The 19,929-nt window shown below is 38.6% G+C and overlaps 1 protein-coding gene across 2 annotated transcripts in view; it reads right to left on the bottom strand.

Moving 5' to 3' along the window:
• The window catches only part of zdhhc2 (zinc finger DHHC-type containing 2), a 50,393-nt gene that overhangs the window by 7,119 nt on the left and 23,345 nt on the right, over positions 1 to 19,929 (bottom strand). For both annotated transcript variants that reach the window (XM_012964998.3, NM_001078766.1), the window contains 7 exon segments: positions 12,298 to 12,392; positions 9,304 to 9,424; positions 6,776 to 6,845; positions 5,893 to 5,925; positions 3,892 to 4,012; positions 2,789 to 2,921; positions 902 to 1,028 (listed from right to left, as the gene is read on the bottom strand). In XM_012964998.3, the coding sequence (XP_012820452.1) occupies positions 902 to 1,028; positions 2,789 to 2,921; positions 3,892 to 4,012; positions 5,893 to 5,925; positions 6,776 to 6,845; positions 9,304 to 9,424; positions 12,298 to 12,392 (700 nt within the window).

The raw sequence follows: 19,929 nt of genomic DNA, 5'->3' as shown, positions 1-19,929 counted from the left end.
ATCTTAGTTGGGATCAATTACAAGGTGCTGTTTTATTTCTACATAAAAAAAGGAAATCAGTTTTAAAATTCTGAATTAGTTGCTTATAATGGAGTCTATGGGAGACGGGCTTTCCGTAATTCGGAGCTTTCTGGATAACGGGTTTCCGGATAAGGGGTCCGATACCTGTATGAAGTAGTGATATTTAGAGACAATTTGCAACTGGTCTTCATTTTTTATTTTTTGTGATTTTTGTGATTTTCCAGTTATTTAACTTTTGTTCAGCAGCTCTCCAATCTGGAATTTCAGCAATTTTCATTTCATCATCTGGTTGCTAGGATCTTGTTCACCTTAGAAACCACCAAGTGGTTTACATGAGAGGTAGGAATATGAATAGGAAAAGGGCTGAACAGAAAGATACATAACAATAATAATAATAATAAAACTGTAATCTCAGCAATAGTTTTTGGCTGTTGGGATCAGTGACTCCCATTTAAAAGCTGGAAGGATGAAGAAATGGAAGGCAAATAATCCAAAAACTAGAACAAATAAATAATGAAGACCAGTTGCAAAGTTGCTAGGAATGGGACATTCCATTTAAAAAGCTAAGGAAAAACTACAATGGTATTACCTGAATAATCTTTTACAGTACAACAACAATAACAATCTGATCTCTGATGTAGCCAATGCCAAGATCCGTTGTCAAGTACATTACACAATCATGATAGTGCCACTAGTTGGAATGTGACAGTTCTAACTGTGCTTTCATATCTATTATTCTCAGGAAAATGATTACACTTAGGCTAGTGGCACACGGGGTGGATGAGCATCGTTTCTCTGCCTGCATTTACTACTCGGCGCAGTGATTTTCCTTATACCTCTGTGCATTTTCTTATATAGTTATAGAAATTATGTAACTTACCTTGTAAATACAGGCAGCAGCCAGTACTTCTTTTCGTCCCCAAATACCTGCCTCAGATTTTTGCTAAAACCAAGGCTAAAGCCATTCTTATCTGTGCCATGCCTGAATACTGGAGCTCTGAAAGCCTCTAGTGAAAAAAATAACACAATATTGATATTGTTGGGCTGTTTATAGTGTACCTTGAGATCCAGTTATTGTATGTAGAAACATGTACACAAACAATTGACATAATTCAGAATTTCTTTTCAATGAAAGCTCTATTGGGCCCCATAGTGACAGGGTCTCTCACCCCTGCCAGCTTCCTCTTCAGTTCCTTGATATACCTAAAGCAGTGCTGTCCAACTTCTGCGGTGCTGAGGGCCGGAATTTCTCTAGCATACATGGTGGAGGGCCGCTAATGGAAGCCAGTTTTGGCCACTCCCATTTTTAACCACACCCACTTCAAACCACACCCATTTTATCACAATGGTGGTAGTGCAGCAAAAACCCAAATGCTTGGTCCTCACTGCGGGGATATCAACAGTTATTCATATATGAAAGAATATTATGTAATATTAAGACACACCCTTAAATCCATATGCCTCCTCCTCCCCTGTGGATAGCACAGCAACCCCCAGCAACATAATTACACACCTTAGGGACCATTTAATGGCTATTTCCAACTACTAACAAACTCCCAGAACAAACCCCTGCCAGGTTCACCTCTCACAGTCAGCATAGGGCAGGTAGAGTATGGCACACACAGGCAGCATAGGGCAGGCAGAGTATGGCACACACAGGCAGCACTCTGCCTCCCTTATGCTGCCTATGTGTGCCATACTCTACCTGCCTTATGCTGACTGTGTGTTCCATACCTTCCCTGCCCTATACTGCCTATGTGCCATACTTTGCCTCCCCTATGCTGCCTGTGTGTGCCATACTTTGCCTCCCCTATGCTGCCTGTGTGTGCCATACTCTATCTGCCCTATGCTGCCCGTGTGTGCCATACTCTGCCTGCCATATGCTGCCTGTGTGTTCCATACTTTCCCTGCCCTATACTGCCTATGTGCCATACTTTGCCTCCCCTATACTTTCTGTGTGTGCCATATACACAAGCATAGTCCAGGCACTACATACAATGTCTGAGGTGTGAACAGTTGAACAATGTGGGTGATTACACCTTGAGCCTCAGGTGTGAACACTGCAGGGGGTGAACAATGCAGAAACTAAAAGGTGTGAAAAACACAGGGGATTACATGTTTAAACAATACAGAGGGATTACAGGCTGAATCTAAGGTGAGAACCATGCAGGGGGCCAGTTAATCTCAGTACTGATACCATTTAAAGCTTACACAAAGGTAAACCATCAAAGCAAACAGACAGGTGGGGGGCCACACAGAGGGGGGTCGCGGGCCGCATGTGGCCCGCGGGCCGCCAGTTGGACAGCACTGACCTAAAGAATCAATTTAGCACTACATCTAGATTGTAAGCTCTACAAGGGTCCCCCATCCTCTTGTCTCTTTGACTACATTAACTAATCACATTCCTACACTTGTAATGTGCATTTAATGCCCTAACATTTTAATTTAATGACACTTTAACCCCAATAATCTTTAGAAACTGCCCAGCAGTAAATGGATCTATAAATGTAAGGAGTCATAATCCAGGAATCATAATCCTGTGGCTCTCTAAGTGCTGGAGCGGAGAATGCTGGAAGTATTCGCTCATTGGTATCTCTAGAGAGACAGGGTGAATAAACCAGACTGTGGGCTGCTACAGTGTGTAATGACCCAGCTACAGATCATCTTACACACAACAAACATGCAACCAAAAAATGAATACATTACAGTCAAAATACTGCTAATACAAAAGTACCAACAATTTGAATTGATTTTTAATAAGACTTACCTAATGTCGACCTATTCTTGCACACAAGCCAACAATGATAGCCAAAAAGAGAGGAGAGGCTCACAGAGAACATGGCAGCAGCAAAAAACAAAAACATGATGTGGAATTTAGCCTGTGTGTCAGGCAGGCCATTCTGTTGGAGGAATATAGAGATGGCATCAGGCATAAATGGCAGCATAAAAATAAATTATGGCCTGGCCTTTAGAAGCTCAGGTCTGAAAATAGGAAAGATGGTGAGCAATAAAAGGTTGACCTTGGAAATGTTTCGTAGTAAGTGTTGGGTTTGTAATGATTTAGCCATCTACTGTCTGAGCATATAACTGAAAATGTGAATATTTTACAAAAAGAGTATAGGACATTTAAAATATAATTGTCAGGTTTTTAGTGGTTTATTTAAACTGTGAGAATATAAGGATGCGGTCATTCTGAGGCCAATGAACACTATAGGGGTCAGCATAGACTATCTTCCAAACCTACCCATGTTGGCACGAGACATGGCCAAATTTCTGCCTTTATTTTATTTTTTATGATTTGTTAAAAGGACTGTTAAGTAAGTCCTTTAAAACAAAACTATAGGACCAGAAGATTGTGGTCTGCCTGTCCAAATATCTCAATCCAAAATCAGGGTATTTATATGAAGCTGGATCTCTCTTTTCTTCTAAAACAGCCTTTACCCTCTGCTCTTCTGAGAAGGCTATACTGAAGAGGTTGGAACATTGTTGCTGGAATTTACTTCCATAGGGCAGTGAATTTTGTGACAGGGCCTAGCTCATATCAACATTCCAATTCATCCCAGAGGTGGTTAGTTGGGTTGCACAGAACAGTAAGTTTCTTCTCCCATCTAAATCACTAGCTATGCAGAATGTAGATTTTATATAGGGATGGCCAGGAAATACTAATAATGAGAGAGGAATAACTGGTGTCTGTCTGTATCTTAGACCCTTCAAATGATATGATCAGATAGTTTGGCTACTAGAACTGATAATTTAAACCAAAATAAATCTATAACTTTCTGATCTGATAAAATGATGCCTTAGAAGTAGCCTAAATAGAATGTTGTACTTTAAACTCAGTGTTTCAGAGTGTTTACATTCAGAACTTACTGTCCAAAATTTGACGAAATACTGTAAATCTGTGGCAACAATAAAAAGGCAGTAGAGAAGTGAATATGCCAAGAAGAGCAGGAAAAATTTATAGTTGGAGAAGCCAACACAATTATTCACCCTGAGAAGAGAAAAGTGGATAGTATTAGTGAGACAAGAGCATTCATGCCAATCTCCTAAATACAAAAAACAAAGATATATTATAAAACAGGTCATTAGGGTACATATATCCGCTTCTAAAAAAAACTCATTTTAACTTTAAAGCTCAGTCCTCACCTTGCCTCTTTCATGCCCTACAAATTTGCCTTGCTCATTAAATCAATTTGCCCTGGCGTCGAATAGATTGTATGAAACACAAGCGGCAACATAGTCCTTGAATTGCTGTGCGACATGAATAGGCTGCTCAAAATAGGTGCTCCGAGGAACAGATTGAACTTTCTAAAAATAAGCACAGAGGCACAGCAGGATTTGCTGCTAATTATGTAGTATTGTGATTTTGCATTGCTGAGTGAAACCAACCATAGACAGATGCTTTGGAAAGGTCTGACAAATATCCAAAACTGCTAAACCAATAACTGGTCGCAGAGACAATGAAATAGGGCAGGGCTGTCCAACTAAAGGCCTGTGATTTGGATGTAGACCTTTAAGGAGTTTTTACGGTCCCTAACCTGCTTAAAAACTACAGACCTATTTGTATGACATTGTGCTTTTTTTACATTCAAGCCCACAGAGTATAATGGATTCCTTTACATGATGTACAAATGTACACACACATAAAATACCCTTTATATAGCAGCAGCCTTAATGGACACTAGTATCCAAAACAAGTACGATGTGTGGCAGTAGGAGACATGGCAAGATTTGCATCTACTCAAATAGGGAAGGAGAGTACTAAAGCCAAGTTGATAGGCCTTCCTGATGAAATAATATAGCATATGGTCAAACAAATTAGCCACTCAAAAGGGACATTTAATAATATTCATGTATATGGTTAGTTTCCAAGCAACCCAGATATGTCTTTTACTATATGCAACTAAGTTACAATAAATTAGGGCCCCAACACAAGCAATGAACCAATGCTGAAAAAGGGATATTCTATCCCTTTAAGAATATTAATGTTTTGAAAAAAATAGCACCCACAGATGTGCATATTGCCTAATAATCATGTGACTTGTGATTTTTCAGAAAATTTAAGGTATTTTTGCAGCACTTCCATTGCTAATCTTCTACTATGAACAACAGTGGCCATCCTGGGCTCTGCACATAGGGAACTCAGCACTTCCTCAGCAACAAGTGAGTATCACTAGATAATAAGTATCACTAGGTAATGAGTATCACTAGGTAATCAGTATTGATAGGTAATCAGTATTGATAGGTAATCAGTATCACTAAGTAATGAGTATCACTAGGTAATGAGTATCGCAAGGTAATAAGTATCGCTAGGTAATAAGTATCGCTAGGTACTGAGTATCACTAGGTAATCAGTATCACTAGGTATGAGTATCACTAGGAAATGAGCATCGCAAGGTAATGAGTATAGCTAAGTTATGAGTATCACTAGGTAAAGAGTATCGCTAGGTAATGAGTATCGCTAGGTAATGAGTATCACTAGGTAATCAGTATCAGTAGGTATGAGTATCACTAGGAAATGAGCATCGCAAGGTAATGAGTATAGCTAAGTTATGAGTATCGCTAAGTTATGAGTATCACTAGGTAAAGAGTATCGCTAGGTAATGCGTATCACTAGGTAATGAGTATCACTAGGTAATGAGTATCACTAGGTAATGAGTATCGCTAGGTAATGAGTATCGCTAGGTAATGAGTATCGCTAGGTAATGAGTATCGCTAGGTAATGAGACGGAACTTTTTAGGCTAACAATTGCATGCAGCCAGAACAGGCCATCTCAATTTTAACAACTCAGTGCCTGATATCTATTCTGTAATGAATATAACAGTATACATACAGTGGGTTTCCAAGTAAGGAAAAAAATTGGTGCTCACCAAGGGCAATGATGGTCCATTTTCAGGATGCATCTAAACAGTCAAAAATAATTAGAAATGAAAGAATTAACAAAACTAAATCAAACTAAACTAACTGCCAACCCCTTATCGAAAAAGTGCCAACTATATCCCCTCTCACATCATTTACCAGTCTACTGCTTTCAGTTGCAATCACTTTTACAAATGACCTAAATAACACTGAAAGACTTTAATGAATGTATACAGGAAAGCTTCTTAGAATTACATTTTCTTTCATTAAGCAACATTTTCATTTTTTGGCTTTCCAACCCCTTAAAATGACAGCCAACAGCACTAGAGACATCAGTATCCTGGACTAGAGTGTAAAGTGTATCAGTACAAAGTATTATTAAGAACAACTCAGCCCAAAGACTGGTACTGTCTGTACTGTGAGTGATGCTAGGGGTGTCATATCTTTAGAATTAGTTCTGCTATCCAAAAAAAGAACACAACAGTGATACAAAACACTCATAATATCTGACTCAGTGCTATGAGACAGCTGTTACATGTTTACCTACTATGGTGCAGTCGTGATACATCAGCAGTCAGGCCTTAGGCTTATATAACATTGTGCACACTATTTTTTACAATGCAAAGCATTGTGTGTGCGGCAAATAAACAGACAAAATAAGCAGAGTTCCCTGCGTTCAGCCTACCAATTTTCTTGGACAGAAACACAGATCAGCTTTGTGGTTCATTATGGCTTTTGCTCAATTTATGACCGTAAACACTAGAGCTGAGCTCAGCTGTCAATATGTCTCATAGTGAAACAAAAAACATGATTTATTCCAGCGGATTCTGACAGTCTGCTACCATCCCCTGTATCCAATCTTGACCCAGTGATCAGAGGAAAATGAGCCCATACTTATCACAGACGGAGCAGTGATGACAGCGGTCAGGCTTCACAAGCTGGCATCTGTCACAGTATCTGATGGCTAAGAGAAGAAAATTATAGATGGGGAGGGAATGTTTATTTTCTTTGTTCAGTATCTTGATATAAATCATTTGGCTTCAGTCTGAATAATATATTATATCTGATCAGCAGCTGCCCTAGGATAATACGATTACATTAGATTTCCAAAGCTGAAAGAATCATTTAAATAAATATATACCCAACATACATTAGTTACCAGGACAGAAGGAACCACATTTTACGGAAACAAATGGTGCAAAATTGGGAGAAAGTGCAAAATACATTTGAAGAGGTCATTTGCCCTTAAGTTAACATTTATTATGTTATAGAATGGCCAATTCTAAGCAACATTTAAATTGGTCTTCATTTTTCATATTTTTCTGACTCATTCCTGCCTCTAAATGGGGGTCACTGACCCCAGCGGCAAAAAAAAACCAATTGCTCTGCGAGGCTACAATTTTATAATTATTGTTACTTTTTATTACTTGCTTTCAGTCCCTTTCTTATTTATAAATAAGTCTTTCATTCAAACCACTTCCTGATTGCTAAGGAAATTTGAACCCTAGCAATCAGATAGCTGCTGAAGTTAAAAAAAAAAATGAAGACCAATTGCAAATTGTGTCAAAGTACTACTCTCTACATCAAACTAAAAGTTAACTTTATGGTGAACAACCCCTTTAAGCAACACCTAAGAAGCAAAGGGAGAAAGCACAGGTATTTAGGAAGGCACAGGTCTTTTAATGGGTCACCACCCAGACATAAAAAGTTGTATAATTAAAGTTGTTTTAAAATTTAACATGAAATCCAAAATCCTTTTCTTTTAACACGTCCATACCCATGATAAAGGCATTAAAAAATCCCAGCTGTCAGTCATATATTGCCTGCCCTGCCTCTATGCCTTAGGCAGATAATTACTTCCACTTTCCATTAAGCACTTACTTTTCCCCTCCCTCCTCACCATCTAATTGTGTAGCCAGTGCATGGGCATGGGCATCAGCCCCCCCATTCTGGCACATAGACAAGCTTTTGGGGGTGATACAAAGTTTTGCTTAATAACAATGCCCACAAAATGGCTCCTGCCTTCTGGCTGTGATTGTGTAATTCCAGAACTGAAGAAGAGAAGATTTATATCATTCATATAGTGTAAGTCAAATTTATTTTGCTTAAGAAACACAACAGAAAATAATTTGGGATACTTTTTTACGGTGACAGGTTCCCTTTAACAAGAGGTCAACTATATGAAACCAAAATGAGAAATCCATGACAACACTGGAAAGAGATTCCTTCCCCCGAAGACCTTACAGTTCATGGTTATGAAAAACAGAAGGCAAAATGCAAGTCAGGGTATGTACTGCACACACGCGGGGCACTAATAACATGCTTTCTTTTTAAAGGGCCACCTAAGCCCGTGAGGATTTTACACTGCATCTGGGTACAGGCCTGCAGTAAATAATTCTTATGGAATGCATAAAACTCCACCACAAGGCAAACTATTTATCTGGTATTAATTCAGCACTGCCACCTTTACATAGCGATATATAGAGATTATACATTATTCACAGTAGTCCCTGCCCCAGTGGAGTTTGCAGTCTGAGGTCCCGATAACAAAAAAAAAAAGTAATTCTTTATTGGTGGCAAAACAATCCTATTGGGTTTATTTAATATTTAAATAATTTTTTAGAAGACTTAAGGAATGGAGATCCAAATTCTGGAAAGATCTCTAATCCAGAAAAATTCAGGTGCAAGTATACCTGTACATGCGTCCAATGCCATATCTGGCTTTATTCTTTCTCATTTATTATCAAGAAATCTAAAAAATTCAACTCTTCAAACTTAACAAATTAAATAATGTGAACTACCTAAAATATATTTTAATAACCAGCTACTATTTCCTCTTCAAAACTAAACTATCAGTCTTTAATCCCAGCGTGCTAATAATGGCCAATTCCTATGCCTGATGGAAAGATATTCCTACAGTACTTAACCTTAATATTAGGGATGCACTGAATCCAGAATTCGGTTCGGTATTCGGCCAGGATTCGGCCTTTTTCGGCAGGGTTCAGATTCGGGCGAATCCTCGATCCTGGCTGAACCAAATCAAAATCCTAACTAGCATATACTAATGAGGATTTGGAAGGGTTAATGTCACCGCATAAACATGGAAGTGTAAAACCTTTTTTTAACCCTTCCAAATCCTAATTAACATATGCTAATTAGGACTTGGATTCTGTATTCAGCCGAATCCCTTAACATGATTTCGGGGGTTCGGCCAAACCCAAAAAACTGGGTTTGGTGCATCCCTACTTAATATAATTACAACAGCATTTTATTTAGCTCAACGATCTGAACCATACCAGATAACTGCAATATATTATTATATACTACTAGGCATGTTGTTTACTCACACACCTGTGAAGAGTCATAGGTTGGTTATAGTTGGTCACTTAGAGGTCTGCAAAATGACAGTTAGTGATACATACCTCCTGACATTGTTCTGGTGTAGACAGGAAGGTCTTTGGCTAGCCTTCTCAAAATATCTTGCTGGGATTCCCCCCTTGGCTCTCTCTCCAGGAGTTCTTTGTCTGAATACGACAGATGAAACTAAAACAACATAAATGATATAATAATGTAGGGGTGGACACTTGAATACCAAATTGCCATATAAAAAAATGAAAGTATTTAGTGCAAGGCACTTATGGTTCCCAGTGAAATAAACCTTGCTGAAATAATGCTCTCATCTGTTTAATAAGCAGATATTCAAGTATAATTTAGACGAAAGATATTGTGGGATGCAAAGTACCAGGGAATTCCATGTGTGAGTATGAGGCTATTTCCATTCCTGATTATATTTACCTGCACTCAAGAAATCGCAATAGTGGCTTGTATGCTTGGTGACTGTGGCTGTTATTATCTTACTGCTCATAATGAACCTTTTATAATTCTAACTTATTATATATGACACCTAAAAAGATCATTTAGGCATTTTGGTGTTATCATTGCTGTGGCTCTCCCAGACAAGACCCCAACAATCAAAGTGGCCATCTCTACTGGCACTCACTACCTACTGACTTTAAAGGGGTGGTTCACCTTTGAGTGAACCTTTAACTTTGAGTATGATGTAAAGAGTAATATTCTGAGACAATTTGCATTTAGTCTTCATTTTTTTATTATTTGTAGTTTTATTATTTCATTTTTGGTTCAGCAGCTCTCCAGTTTGGAGTTTCAGCAGGTATCTGGTTGCTAGGGTCCAAATTATCTTAGCAACAAGTGAGTGGGCTGAATGAGAGACTGGTATTTAAATAGGGGAAGACCTGAATAGAAAAATAAGTAGAAATGATAACAATAAAACCGTAGCCTCACAGAGCAATAGTTTTTTTAGTTGCCGGGGTCAGTGACCCCATTTGAAAGTTGCAAAGAGTTAGAAGAAGGCAATTCAAAAACTATTAAAAATAAACAATGAAGACCAATTGGAAAATTGCTTATATTTGGCTTGGCCATTCTATAACATACTAAAAGTTAATGTAAAGGTGAACCACACACTGGTTAATTCAAGGAGTTGTGTCCTGATTGATTTCCAGCTCGGGGGGGGGGGGGGGCTTTTTAAATTCAGTGGCAATTGGCTGGATGGAACTGCAGGTACACTAGAGAGTCTGGCAATTGACACTCAGACACTGGTGTTAGCATTTTCAAAACAACAATCCACTCAAGTATAACTGTGCAACTGCAAGTCCAGGTGATTTCCACTGGAATAAACAAAAGATGATTCTGAGCATCTTTCCACCAAGCTGGTAATCGGCGACAAAACTGTCAATGTGTAACAGCTGGCCTTTAGATTTTTGGAGTTGCACACACTTTGCAGAGAACTGAAAAGGAATCGATGACTTTATTGGAGTGCATTCCTAAGTGGTTTTATTTTTTAGTCAAAATACATTTTCCAAATTAGCATGTGCACTATTATAAAACATATCTTGACAGTAGATGAAACAAAGAATTAAAAGCATCTCAATAGTAATGAATTTCTTGCGGGATGGCATATGGATTGTGGTGTTTGTATTTCTCCTGGCACACTGAGCCAACACAGTGAAGAGTTGGAAGCTCTGAGGTTTCTTTTTCTGGCATCCAATTTCCATTCAGCAGGCAGAGTAAATATTTAATGCTGCCTCTGCGTTGCTAGACATTTATTCCATTCAACTGGCTTCATATTCCTTAAATACAATATGAGCAAGCCTGCCTGGCAAAGGCCGTTCTTAGGTCTGTGGTAGAACGAGGCTCCTCAGATTGTTTTAAACTATTGTTTAGGAAGTTTAATCACATATTATATGAGTGATTGATTTGGTTTACAACTAACCACTGAAAATTTGAAATATATACGTTACAATCCTTATCATTGTATAATAATACTTGAGAGACAAAATATCTGCTATATAATATGCAGTGTCCCTTTTGCATTGTCCTTTTGGCAAGCTTTCCAAGAACCTCACTGCAAACCCAGCTTTCTATAGGGGAATCAGTTTCTCAGTTTGGGTCAGTGATGACGAGATAGGAGTACTAAATTGGATCACTGGTTGGTTGGTTTCTTTATTTCTTCATTTACTTACTTAACTTTGGTGCAAGGTTGTTGTCAAAACTGTTGATTTAAAGGAGAAGGAATGCCTAAATCACATAGCTTACCGGATACCCCAGGCCGGTGCTCCTTTTAGCAAAAAACTGCCCTGGCCCAGGGAATTTCTGCATGCACAGTAGAGTGAAGCAGCTGGCTTTGTGTTTCTACTCTATTGCACATGCGCCTGCCCAAACCAGATTGAAAAGAAGATGGAAGACTCCGGACAAGATGGCGGCATTAATCTGCTGCAGAAATACCCTGGGGCTGGTGCAGTTTTTAGCGAACTGGCCCAGGGTAAGGGATCTTAATTAATGGGGGTACCTAACATTTTGGCACCCCCCAGGGATTTTAACTTTCCTTCTCGTTTAACTGGCATCACGCACAGACACTTATATTGTTTGGTTATAATCAAATGGAAATCCTTTCATCACATTCATCTGGGAGTTATTACAGTAGCTAAACAATTTCATCAAACTGGGACATCCCAGAGACCTTCTTCCCCAACCATTACTGTAGGGCTATACTGAAAAAAATCAGATCCGTTCCTGCAGCCATACTGATGACTGAAATACCATTAATTTAAATGATACCCTCAATACAGTGTGCAGGAGAACCAGGAGTGGCTACCATGCTGATCATTGCCAAGTTACAGTTTTCCTTTCTCAGTACATATTGCTACATATTCCGGAATCTAAGAATTAAGTGAAAGCCTCACACATTCTCACATGACTTGTACCGATGATTGTTTTGCAGCCCTATTACATTACTAGCCCCATTACTAAGGCAAATTCCAAAAACAAAATTGAGCATTCTAAGTGAAAATATTAAAATGAGCATCAACACATATATTTTTTATCAAGGTTCCACTTACTTCTTTAGCAGGATTCATAGGCAATGTAAAAATGGTCTTCCAGTAGGACCACACAAAGTGAAGGAGAAAGAAGTGATAGGCTATCAGGCACAAAACTGAAAAAAATAAGAATACATAAAATTACACGTCTTCACACTGTTTATTTTATTATTAGTGTAATTCTTTTTCAGGTAAGCAGTCCAGCGCAGCAGATTTACATTTGCCAACACTTTAAAGACATTTCTCAAAGATTGTTACCCTTTTAACTGCTTTGTCCTCTTTTGAGCTAAGAAAAACTGTTGACTGCTAAAGGGCTTTATGTCAGGCAGCCAAACAGAAAGACTAAAACTCACATAACACTATATAGTTTATATGTTTATATATATAGTTTATTATGTCTAGAAGAGTCCAACTTTTTGGGTTAAAGACCCTTTTGAGCTTCAACATATGGTCAAAACTCGATCTAACCTTATATATATATATATATATATATATATGCATTTATCTTAAATCCCACTACTCATTCAATAGGACTCTCCCACTTTTTTTTTATGAATCTCTTCAAATATTTAGCAGGAATACAACTTCAGCAGAACAAACCATAATATAAGGAACAGAAGAAATGGAAACATGTTGCCATAAACACTGAGGTTACATGTTTGGTTGCACTGCAATAGGGATACATCTATGCACTGTGGAGTTAGCACTTAAGACAGTATAGGTATGGGACCTGTCATCCAAAATACTAGGGACCTGGGGTTTACCAGATATGTGATCTTTCCTTAATTTGGATCTCCAAACCTTAAGTATAGTAAAAATAATTTAAATATTACTAAACCTAATAGGGTTTGCCTCCAATAAGGATTCATTATATATTTGGATCTTAGGATCAAGTACACTATGTCTATGAAGATTTTCATTCATCCAGGTCATGGTATATCTAGTATAAATAAATCTAAAGCAACTGGACTTGTTTGGTAATCATTGAAGACGTTTCACTACTCATCCGAGCAGCTTCTTCAGTTCAACTGAAGAAGCTGCTCGGATGAGTAGTGAAACGTCTTCAATGATTACCAAACAAGTCCAGTTGCTTATTTATACTAGATAGATCAAGTACACTGTTCAATATAACAGAGAAAAAGGAAATGTTAAAAAATTTGAATTAACTGAAAAAAGTCTATGGGAGACTGTAATTCATGAGTTTCCAGATCCCATACCTGTATTAGAAATTCTGCATAAAAAAATTTGAGGTGTGCGCCATTAACAGAACAACAAATAAATATTCTGCTGTCCATAAAAAAAAAACAAAAACAGAAATGCTTGAATTATTCATGAGCTTAATTCAGAAATTCACCCTGGATGTACTCCAATGAATAATGGAGAGAATTCTGCAGAAATATTGTTACAGTCAGAATGTCATGTAAATCCCATCATTAATAATTCATTGAATGCTTCATTGCATTAAGCCTCTTGCATAGTCATATGAATAAGAAATAGCGAAGAGGACTGTGTTTGTACCTTATAATGAAACAGTGAATAGATAATGCACCCACTCATATTAAGATGTGATTAAATGCAAAACTTCACCTTTAGAGACCTGTGACTGGTACCTATAGTAATCTCTGCAAAATACTTAATATGTTCAAAACCAACATAAAACAATGGGTGAATATGTATAAAACGTTAAAGTTGGAAAAATAGTTGAAAATATCAACAGGACTGCGGCCCCCCATCTGTATGGCTTACCTTTGTGTTAACTTTAAAGGAAAATTCAGTGTAATAATGAAACAGGGTAAAATTGACTGTGCAAAATAAAAAAATGTTTTCAATATAGTTAGTTAGTCAAAAATGTAATCTGTAAAGGCTGGAGTGGGCAGATGTCTAACATAATAGTGAGAACACTATTTCCACCCTTACAGCTCTTTAAGCTGTTAGCAGTCAGTAGCCAATCAGTGACATAAGGGGGGGGGGGAGGGGGCATATGTTAGTTTGTATATGAATCTGACCCACATGCTCACAAACTAACTGAACAGTTATGTCCCATGTGCCCCCCCTAAAGTCACTGACTAACAAAGAGGTTAGAGAGCTGAAAGCAGGAAGTACAGTTCTGGGTATTATGTTAAGCATCTGCCCACTCCATCCTTTATAGATTACATTTTTGCCTAACTACCGTATTTTCTGGCGTATAAGACGACTTTTTTACCCCAAAATATCTGTGCCAAAGTCGGGGGTCGTCTTATACGCCGGATACTGCAGCTTGCTTCCTCATATGTCCGGCCAGGGCCAGGGCCGCCGTCATTGGTGACCAGCGGAGAATTTGATTGGTTGTGCCCCGTGCGTACGTACATACGTACGTACGTACGTACGTACGTACGTACGCACGCACGCACGCACGCACCTGTGCATTAATTATACCCTTTGCGGACACACTCACAGCCAAACGGGTAAACGCAGCGTGTGGTGAGATACAGATGCGTGAAAACTATGTAAGTTTCTCTAACACTTGCACAATTGATAACACATTTTCTCGAGACTTGTTTTTCAGTGGTGGTCTGTCAGACTCATGTTAGCGGGGTATGAATGCCAGTGTAACATTTACATCCTCTAGGACACTTTCTATGCTATGTGTCAATACGTGAAAGTATGAACCGTTGTAGTATCATCTAAACTTGGAATGTAATTTGGGGGGGGGATACAAGAATGGTAAAATTGCACTCTAATGTGCAAGTCTGTCTATGAAAGAGAATGCTGGGAAAGTAGGATGGAGGCTCACTGCTGTTTTAGAACATTTCCTGTGCATTTGCCTATGTTTTCCTTTAAAATGCCCATAGAATTAAAAATACTTTTTTACCCCAAAATATCTGTGCCAAAGTTGGGGGTCGTCTTTTACACCCAGTCGTCTTATACACCGGAAAATACGGTAACTATATCACAAATGTTTTTTTTATTTTGCACAGTCTATCGATTTTACCCATTGTTCCTTTAAATGGTATCAGTACAGCAATTAACTTGCATTATTCACATCTCAGATTCAGGCTGTAATCCTGTAGTGTCCACACCTGTAATTTCCTGTAGTGTTCACACCCATAAGGCCCTGCGTTGTTCACACCTGTAAGACCTCCGGCTTAGACTGTAGGTTCCAACAGTGTTCACCTGTTTACACCTCAGATGTAGAAACAGTGCAGGCATTGCGTCACTATATGTATTGCAGTACAAACTGTTCAGCTTAGAGGGGTCATGGTCAGTTACAAGGTTACATAGGTTTCCCTGTCTCCTTCCCTATTCTGCCTGCCTTGCCTGTGTGTGCCATACTCTGCCTGACCTAGGCTGCCTGTGTGTGCCATAGTCTGCTTGCCCCATGCTGCCTGTGTGTGCCATACTCTGCCTGCCCTGCTTGTATGCGCCATACTCTGCCTACCCTTTCCTGTCCTACCTGTGTGTGCCATACTCTGCCTGCCCTATGCTGCCTGTGTGTGACATTCTCTGCCTGCCCTTTCCTACCTGTGTGTACCATACTCTGCCTGCCCTAGCCTGCCTGTGTGTTCCATACTCTGCCTGCCCTATGCTGCCTGTGTGTGCCATACTCTGCCTGCCCTAAGCTGCATGTATGTGCCATACTCTGCCTGCCCTATGCTGCCTGTGTGTGCCACACTGTCTGCCCTAGGCTGCCTGTGGAAAGTGAACTTGGCAGGGGTTTGTCCTGTGATTTTGTAGCAATTGAAAATAGTTGTTTGGGGATCCCTAAGGTGTTTAATTATGTGCTTGAGGTTACTGTGCTTTCCACGGGGGAGGAGGAGGCATACCGAATTAAGGGTATGACTTAATATGACATAATAAACGTCTTTCACACATGAGTGAAGAGCAATATCCCTGCAGAGAGCAACAATTATTTGTTTTTTTTTATGTGCTACCACCTTTAATGTGGGAATGGTCTAAAAGCTCTTGTGATAACATGGGTGTGGTCTGAAGTGGGTGTGGCTTTAAAAAGGGAGTTGCCAAAACTGTCTTTCATTATCGGCCCTCCACCATGTAGGTCAGAAAAAAATCCAGCCTTTGGTACCACAGACAGCACTGTCTTAGGTAAACCTATTAAGGTTAATGGCACCATACTGATTATCCCTATGTGTGTCATAATAACTGGGTCTCATGACCAGGCAGTACTTGTACTCCCGCACAGCACATGGGCGTTTATAAGAAAGTTTGTCTACTTGCATGTAATAGCAATCTGTAATACAAAGCAATCTGTAAGCAATCTGTAATACAGATATGATACAGATACAGATACAAATCTGTATCTGTATCATATCTGTTTGGATATTATTGACAGACTGTATAATATGGTATAGGACAGTACTGGTCTGAGCTCTCTGCCCCTCTCTTCCCTAGTGATAACCTATCTCTCAAGCTTTAAGCAGAAGTTTATCTGGAAAATTTCTTTTTTTTTTTTTTTCAAAGATCCAATAAGTTGGAATTAAGTGTGAAATTAAATTTCTTGAGTTTGGGCATTATGTACTGAATTTATTGGATTCATGTTGAACACATTTGAATATGCCCCTTAACACAGTTAGAGAAGAGCAACAAGGCCTATAATGGCATGTTAAGCAATGATAATGCAGTAACTAGGGCTGGAATGGAACTAAAGGAATCCCTGCAATGATTATCTGCGCTGATCTGCTGCCATTGTGTGAAAGGGAAACCAGCAACAAAGAACAGTGAGAATGTATAGTTCTCTTTCCTGCATCTTCCCTCTATAATTATTAGGCAGTGAATCAAACAAAATCCAATTACTATGCAATTTCTAATGAATCTCATTCTCTCAAGCAATGCTTTCCTTATCAAGATGATGTGAAATGGACAATAACATGCACTGCCTTAATCTTTATGGAATATTAATTACTAAGAAAAAAAACAGAATAAAGCACTTTTACTTTAAGGGTTGGAAATTTCTAAGCTTTAAGAATTAAAATGCCATTACCCATAAGGTTGCTCTTAATGGTGCATGGATGTATACATAATGGCATGGATATATGGATGTATTATAGTAACAGCAATAAAAGCATATAAAGGCTGACATCAACCAAACCTACAGCTAATATCAAGGGGCGGTTTTACTAAGACTGGAACCCATACCAACCAATCAGATCTTTGCTTTTGTTTTCTAACTTGTAGGTGACTATTCAAATCTAATTGCTGATTGATTGCTATGGCCAATATCGCCGGTGATATTTATCTCCAATCTTAGTAAACACTGATACAGTGACTGATACACCAATGCTTTACTATACAGGTATAGGATCTGTTATTCGAATTATGGGAAGGCCATCTCCCATCGAATCCATTTAAAGCAAACAATACTAATTTTCAAATAATAACTAAGCTGCATGAATCCCAATTGGTGGCAAAACAATTCCGTTGTGTTTGTTTAATTTATAAATGATTTTTAGCCGACTCAAGTTCTGGAGCTCCAAATTACGGAAAGATCCTATATCTGGAAAACCCCAGGTCCTGAGCATTTTGGATAATAGTTTCTATATCTGTAACATTGTTATAAGGGGGTGCTGAACACAGGCTGGTGCTCAAAGTGGGGATTGAAACAAATAAAACAAGTCTGACACAGTGTCCTAGATAATTTGCCTGTTTGTTTTAATAAACAAGATATAAATGACAGATCTTTGTTGCCTCAGACTGATGAATTACAAACACAACAAATGACTTTTAGTGCAGAAGCTCTCACACTGGGGGAGCACTCCTTCCCGTTACAGTAATGGATTAAATAGAATTTATAGTACATACTTTTAGGCAGATCTCATTTAAATATAAGGGGAATGTAAGAATGAAATCTCTCGAGGACACATTTAGAGACATTTTTGGTTGGTATCGGCCAGGTGATTCATATTCCTACATGTAAAATTGAGTTATTATCAGTGAAACATTCCAGAACGGTTTTGCATAAATGTCTCTCATTAGAGGTACAGAAGAATGGCTTCTCCTAAATGAGTCTCCCTTCTGCAGGAAATTGAAAAATAGATTTGGGTTTTAAACTGGGCTCCGTTCTGCCTTATTTTATTGCTTCTAAAGCTGAAAGGCCAAGGGAAAGTACAAAGCATGTAGAAACACTTTGTATTAAAGGGGCCAAGGCTACAGTGACACCCATCTCCACTATGAAAATTTTGCAACTTGTCACTACAATCTGCAACTTGATTTTACTACAAAACACAAGGTAACTAGAGCACATCATGTGCAACTGCGCTAAAACCAGCTCAGCGTGGGGCTGCAATGATACTGGAATTTTGGGGGAAAAAACACTGCACTGTTGGGAAAAAACCCATGGGATATGTGTGTGAAAACTGAATTTTACACACTATGCTCAGTTGGTAAATGAGTCTTAGGATGCTTCATACACTAAAGGGCAGATTGGGCAAAACTATGATTAGTTTTAATATGCAATACAGCATTGTTCTGCAATTCCAGTGCAATTGGGCATAAGCCGCAACACCCATGCAATTGTAGAAATCCAAAACATAAGAAAAAAGTGCAGAACATTTATTATAGGTGGTGGTAACACTACACATGGGTGTTACCATTACCCATAATAGATGTTTTGCAGCAATCCTGCTGAAGCTTTTTTCCTGTTTTTTGGATTTCTACAATTGTATTTGGTTGCAGCACAGAGCAACAGCTAGGAGCTAAAGCTTTTTTCTTTTGAACACACATGCAATATTTTACTGTTATTAGTGTTGCTATGAGCTTTCCAGGGATTCATTAGACGTGAGAGTAGGTAATTAAGGTAATTATTAATTGCATTGTTCCCTTTTGTTTGTGCAGCTGTATGTAGCAAAGGATTGTGTGTAAAAATACATCTCAGTTTGCAGTGGTTTTAGCAACATGTACATTGCACTTGTGTTTTAACATAGGGTGCAAGTATAGAGGGCTGTGTATAGACCTCTAACAAATGGGTGTCGGTGTAAGAGTAGACAGAAGATGTAGTATGTTACTTACTTCATGAACATATAGGAACACAAAGTACTGTGTCAACACCCCCCCCCCCCTAGAAACTGTAGGAGCCAATAGCAACTACTGATACTAGCTAAATACTAAATACTAGCTAAGTACTAAATACTGAACTAGCTAAAAGCTACTATTCATAGCCTTAGTAACTAGAGAGCAGTAAAAACGCATTACCATGTCTTGAAAAGCATCATCCCTGCTTTACTGGACAGACTGCTAATTAGATACCTAGGAAGCATTTACAAAATGTATGTACAGTTTAGTAGAGGGGACGCAGACCCAAAAATAATGGTTTGCCTAATAAAAGTAAATGCAGTTTAAAGAAACTTTCAGTATTATTTTTGGGTTTACGTCCCCTTCTCATTATAAAAGTGAAGTAAACAGATTAAGGAATCTGGAAACAATTCCATTTGTACACAGCTTCCTTGATGAGTAAACTCCCCAAATGAAACAAGTTCTGTGTAGAGATGTAATCAAATGGATAAGTGAAGTGGTAGTCATTCTTTTCTAATACAGATGGGCCAGGTCTCTGTATTACAAGACAATATAACTGAGAAATGTAACTGGATGCCCCCCAATGCATACTACTCACAGCAAAACACACAGACGGCAACATTGTGAAGAACAAAAGTAAATAACAAAATA

This window comes from Xenopus tropicalis, chromosome 1, assembly GCF_000004195.4.
Source record: "Xenopus tropicalis strain Nigerian chromosome 1, UCB_Xtro_10.0, whole genome shotgun sequence".
NCBI lineage: Eukaryota > Metazoa > Chordata > Amphibia > Anura > Pipidae > Xenopus > Xenopus tropicalis.
Note: the sequence above shows the minus strand (reverse complement) of the source record. Positions and strands in the feature narration are given on the sequence as shown.